We start from the raw sequence: 5,865 nt of genomic DNA on the forward strand, positions 1-5,865 counted from the left end.
AACATTATTTAAAAAAAAAAAACCAAAAATAAAAAAATAATTAAAAAAAAAAAACCCAATAAGATTTTTTGACCGCTTTTTTGACCGAATCCTTAAATTAATCGTCCGAATTATTCCGAATAATTCTCCGTCCGAATAATTCCCGAATCCGAATTTGCTAACTATGTTCGAACAAGAGAAAAGATTCGTCAGAAATGAAAAAGATGCCATTGGAGTGGAGAATTTTTTTAGAACCAATAAGACGGAGGGGGGGGGTTGGGATTAACATGGTTTTAAGTATCGGTCTACTATCGGGCGTATTGGATTGATATTGGCTGAGACCAATCCCTAATCGTTGACCAATATGGATCTATTGGTTATCCATATCATTTCAAGGGTAAAATAGTAAAAAATTACTACTTTAAAAAATAGGATCAAAACTTATCAATACCTACCTATCTGATTCGGATCAGTATACCATCCCCTAAATCCTTGGTTGGGAAGGAAAATAAGTACATGCAGAAGTTGAGGATTGGGGAGGAAGATGATACTAGATAAATCATTGGGAAGGGGTAGGTGTGGAGTGGAGTGGAGGCGTGTGGGGTGAGGGTTGTAGGGAAGGGATTGGGCATTAGAAAAGGTATGGTACAAGAAGTTGGGGGGAAAATGGTAAAAAAAACACGGCTGGAATCGGACATCAGAGAAAAAATAAACATGATTAGGAGAATCACTATTTTTGATGGGCGAGTGGTAGCAGTTCGTACGTATTGCAATCTTATTTTCATTTTTTTTTTTAATATTAACCATCCATTTAATATTAGATTAATCTAAACCATCTATTAGTTTTTTAAATTGTAACTAATTCCTAGTTTTTTGGGTGGAGAGATGACGGACGTGGTTACTTAACTTGTCTAAAATTTGTTTTTCTATAAATAAAAAATAAAAACCCAATATAAGGGGACTCCTCCTTCGATTTTGCTAGGAAATCCCAATTCTCTCTCTCTCTCTCTCTCTCTCTCTCTCTCTCTCTCTCTCTCTCTCTCTCTCTCTCTCTCTCTCTCTCTCTCTCTCTCTCTCTCTCTCTCTCTCTTGCTTTGCTCTCAAAATAGGATGAGGTATGAAAAAAATCAACATAATCATTTTCAGGCACTGAGCATATGAGAGACTTGGCCACACATATCCAAATACCATATTTACATATCAATCATCAGAGAAAGGATTTGGACAGTAAAACTTACATGTATGGCAGAGGACAAATTTGAATTTGTAAAGTAAACAAAGCTCTCGAATATCTAGAATTTTATTAGTACTTATTGAGCAGATATTATTAACCTATGAGAATTTACCATGGATGGAAATCTTCAGTGAGATTGATAAACAAAACTTCAACTAAACTGGAGAGCGCTAAAAAAGGAAGAAGAAAGAAGAAATGACCTTGAAGAAGAAGCAAGAAGAGAGAGAGAGGATCGAGATTTTTAAGCGGAATCAAAGGAGGAGTCCATTTATATTGGGATTTTTATTATTTATTTATTTAAACATTAATAATATTAAACAGAGTTGTAACGATTTACAACTCTGTTAGCAAAATTAACATATTTAACACGTGTCAATCATATCATTTACGTGAACATTTATCGGGCTCCAGACGTTCTGCAATCTTATTTTTCTGTACGTACCGCGACCATTTTGCCATTTTTGATAGTTTTGTAAACTCAAGTCTGTTTTTATATATTGTCGGTAACTGAAACGTAAGTTGGTTAGTTTTGTAAAAAAAAAAATCCAAAAGTGGATAAATCATGTAATTTTCTCTAAAATGGATTCATGACATAAAAAAAAATCTATTCCTTTTCTTGATTAATCGGAAGCCACGATACCGTTACCATTTCGTTTTTTTCATTTCCCCCTTTTCTTTCTTTTTTGTTTTTTCATATTTTAATTCCTTAATCGGCAAGGGATATTATTAGATTTCAAAGATTTCCATCCCCTTATCTCAAGAATATCTTCAACCTTTTTTTAAATAGTGATAGCCAATGGATATTTGGAATTCTCTCTCAAATCCAAACCGCAGAAATCAACGACCTAACTACCTTTCATGTTCATCGCATTTCAATGGACACGACAGTATGACTCCCTTGCAGTTGCAGGTACTTCTCTTCCCACCTCTCTTTAGGTTTCCATTTCTTCCAAATCGATAGTTTATAAGCATCTTCATCACACACAGAACACACAATCAATGGCGGTTTTCTCTAACAAAATCTTCACTCAACTCGTTTCTATTGGTACCCACATGAAACCCACTTCCTATACTCATCAAAGTTGCTTGATTAGTTGCAGAAACCATATCCCTCACCACCCCAGAACCAGAAAACTATTGAGGATTAGGGTTTCTACCGAAACTAGGGCTACCCATTCCCAGTCTCCTGATTTTGAAGAGAGCCGTCTCGTGAAACTCTTGAACAGATCCTGCAAAGCAGGAAAATACAGTGAATCGCTTTATTTTCTTGAGTGTATGGTAAGTAAGGGTTACAAACCATATGTAATTCTCTGCACAAAGCTTATACAAGGTTTTTTCAATTCGAGAAATGTTAAAAAAGCATTGAGGGTTATGGAGATCTTGGAATCTCATGGAGAGCCTGATGTGTTTGCTTATAATGCGGTGATCAGTGGGTTTTGTAAGCTGAACCGCATCGATTCTGCTACTAAAGTCTTGGACCATATGAGAACCCGAGGTTGTTCCCCTGATGTAGTCACATATAATATATTGATAGGGAGTTTCTGTAGCAGAGGGAAGCTTGGATTAGCTCTCAGAGTCTTGGATCAGTTATTGAAGGATAACTGTTGCCCAAATGTGATTACTTATACTATCCTGATTGACGCAACCATCGCTGAAGGTGGTGTAAATGATGCAATGAAGCTTCTCAATGAGATTATGTCCAAAGGGCTTCAACCTGATATGTATACTTATAATGCCATCATTAGGGGAATGTGCAAGGAAGGGATGGTGGATCGAGCTTTTGAGTTTGTTAAGAATTTGCCCTCTCAGGGTTGTGAACCAGATGTGATCTCTTACAATATCTTGTTAAGGGCATTCTTAAACCAGGGGAGATGGGATGATGCAGAGAGACTAATGGCTGAGATGCTTTCAAGGGGTTGTGATCCGAATGTTGTAACCTATAGTATCTTGATCAGCTCATTCTGTCACGAGGGGAAGGTTGAGCAGGCAATTGACATGTTGAAAGTTATGATAGCAAGGGGATTCATTCCTGATACTTACAGTTATGATCCATTGATTTCCACCTTCTGCAAAGACGGGAGGTTGGATTTGGCACTTGGGGTCTTGGAGTACATGATCTCCAATGGCTGTTCCCCTGATGTTGTGAACTATAACACAATATTGGCTGCTCTCTGTAAAAGTGGAAGTGCTGATCAGGCTTTGGAAATATTCGAGAAGCTCATTAAAACAGGATGCCCCTCAAACGTTAGTACATACAACACAATGATCAGTGGGCTATGGAGTAGAGGGGACAGGTTGAAAGCTTTGGGATTGGTCTCACAAATGGTCAGTGAAGGAATTGACCCTGATGGAATCACTTACAACACATTAATATCGTATCTTTGTAGGGATGGAATGGTGAATGAAGCTATAGGGCTGTTACGAGACATGGAGGATGCAGGGTTCTTGCCCACAGTTATAAGTTATAATACAGTGCTTCTTGGGTTGTGTAAAGTACATAAGATTCACAAGGCCATTGATATACTAGCAGAAATGGTGGAGAAGGGGTGTAAGCCAAATGAAAATAGTTACATTTTACTGATTGAAGGTATGGGCTATGCTGGATGGAGAACTGAGGCTTTGGAGTTAGCAAATGTACTTCTTGATAGGGAATTTATTTCGAAATATGCCTTCAGACGCTTGAACAGAATTTTTCCCATGCTTTATGTATACAAAGAACTCACAAATTTTTAAGGCAAGACATAGCTCTGCTTCTGTTCCTTGATTTGGGTCTCTAATATATGTTTATGTGAGTGACAAATTGGGATCAGTTCTTGTTATATCTCAGTAGAGGTAGTTTGCCTCCTTAGCAACTCCTGTTGGTACATTTATTTCATCCATGAGAGGACCAGATTGATCTTATACTTGAGGGTGGATTAGTGGGATGATTATTGAGGATTCAAGGGATGCATCTATAGTTTCACATCTCCATCTATAGCTCGGATATTGAAAGCAAATTAATGACATGTGAACCAGAAATGGAGTTCCAGAAGAATTGATTGAAGAGTCCTGTTACTCTCACATTCTTCAACAGTTGGAATTTAACAAGTTTTGAGCATGCAAGGAAGCCCTTTGTGTTTGGTCTCTCAGTGCCCGATTCTTGGTTTCCAAAGGCAATGGTGAAAAAGAAGATATAAAATGTACAGAGTTTGTGGTTGATTTAATATGCCTGTAAGAGTTAAGGTGGAATTCGACCCATCAGAATGAATAATGTATGAAGCAATGCTGAATGCAGTCAACTCAAATGAGTAGTTGATTGGGAGCCTTGTTTCCTGCTTTAAATCTTCAAGGAGTAGTCTGTTTTTTTATGGATATTATTTGGATTCCTTTCCTTATTCTGTTTTGGTATGAATTTGTATATGAAGCTTGATCATGAATTTTCTACGTACTTATCTCAGGGAGTAGATTAGCAAAATCAATGAAATTTTTACCTACAGGCTCTGGTAAAAATGTTCAGTTTTTTTGTGTGTGTGTGTGTGTGTGTGTGTGATCATTGCCTAACATGATTGCGTAACTAACTCCATAGCACTTTAAATATGATTATTAAAATTTACTTTACTTGGCAATCAAATCCCTTTCATTTGAAAAGGAAAAAAGAGATGATATTATTTTTTTTTTAAACTTTGTAGGTTATTCATGAAGTATTTTATTTATAGGAACCAGTCGGTTATAGCTTTACCATTGAAGGTTAGTGATAAGAAAGACTCTAGTAAGTTTCTAACATTTAGCCTAAGTTGTGTTGCAAGTAAAAAAGGAGGGGTGTGAAGTGAAATTGATTTAAAAAAGAAAAAATGACAGTTTTGTCATCACGATTGTGTAATCTATTTAAAACTCTTTATCATATATATGGTAATTATATTTTGGGGAAAGAAGTTCGCACCCCCTACGCTAGACACTGCTTGTATTTTCCTGTCCAACTGTGTCTAGCCGTAAGGAAAGCCAGATGGGTTGGTTCTTTATCACCTTATATATTTTAGATGATGTTAGGAATTTATGGATTGAATGTTACTCCAACTCTGTGGTCATTTGCATTCAAAATAGTTTCATTTTGTGGTCATTCTTTCATCGATGGTTAATTATTTCCTCATATATGTCTGCTATATCGTGGAAGATAATTCATTGTTACTGAGAAGCAAATCTCGTAGTGGACTTTTTGGCAAAAAAGGAAGTTAGAAAAACGCTCTTCATTTTTGCAAAATCTTTCATCATATGTGAGATGATGCCGCCTGGGATGCTTTTGATTGACCAAGGTTCTGTTAGTTTTAGTTATTTCCAGTCTACACTAGGTGCTAAAAAAGTGCAAGGCAGCTCAGATGGATCAGGCTGGCCAACTTACTACCTCTGCTTCATCTTCCTTGTCTCCAGATCTTATTTCTCCTGAGTCCCTAGGGAGTAAATGGGGTCTTCACGCATTAAAAATCCTATTTGAAGGATAGGGCTTAACAGCGCCTCTGAAATCCCAAAGATCGTGGCTCTCTTGTCAGTTTTCATTTGGAACCTAAAACCTTTTCAGAAGTCGTAGGCCAACCCTGCTGTATTGTTTTTTTCTTATGAGCCACTAGGGTCGGGACTCGGGAGGGAGGTCATAATGTACACAGCCTAACACCCCCCCC

General features: G+C 37.2%; 1 protein-coding gene across 1 annotated transcript; it reads left to right on the forward strand.

Annotated features, from left to right (window-relative positions):
* Nucleotides 1–1,897: 1,897 nt before the first annotated feature.
* LOC122090856 (pentatricopeptide repeat-containing protein At3g04760, chloroplastic-like) lies at nt 1,898–4,566 on the forward strand. Its single transcript, XM_042660590.1, has one exon. The coding sequence runs from the start codon at nt 2,213–2,215 to the stop codon at nt 3,944–3,946; it is 1,734 nt and encodes a 577-aa protein (XP_042516524.1). The 5' UTR covers nt 1,898–2,212; the 3' UTR covers nt 3,947–4,566.
* The last annotated feature ends 1,299 nt before the right edge of the window (nt 4,567–5,865 follow it).

This window comes from Macadamia integrifolia, chromosome 10 (genome assembly GCF_013358625.1).
Source record: "Macadamia integrifolia cultivar HAES 741 chromosome 10, SCU_Mint_v3, whole genome shotgun sequence".
Taxonomy (NCBI): Eukaryota; Viridiplantae; Streptophyta; class Magnoliopsida; order Proteales; family Proteaceae; genus Macadamia; species Macadamia integrifolia.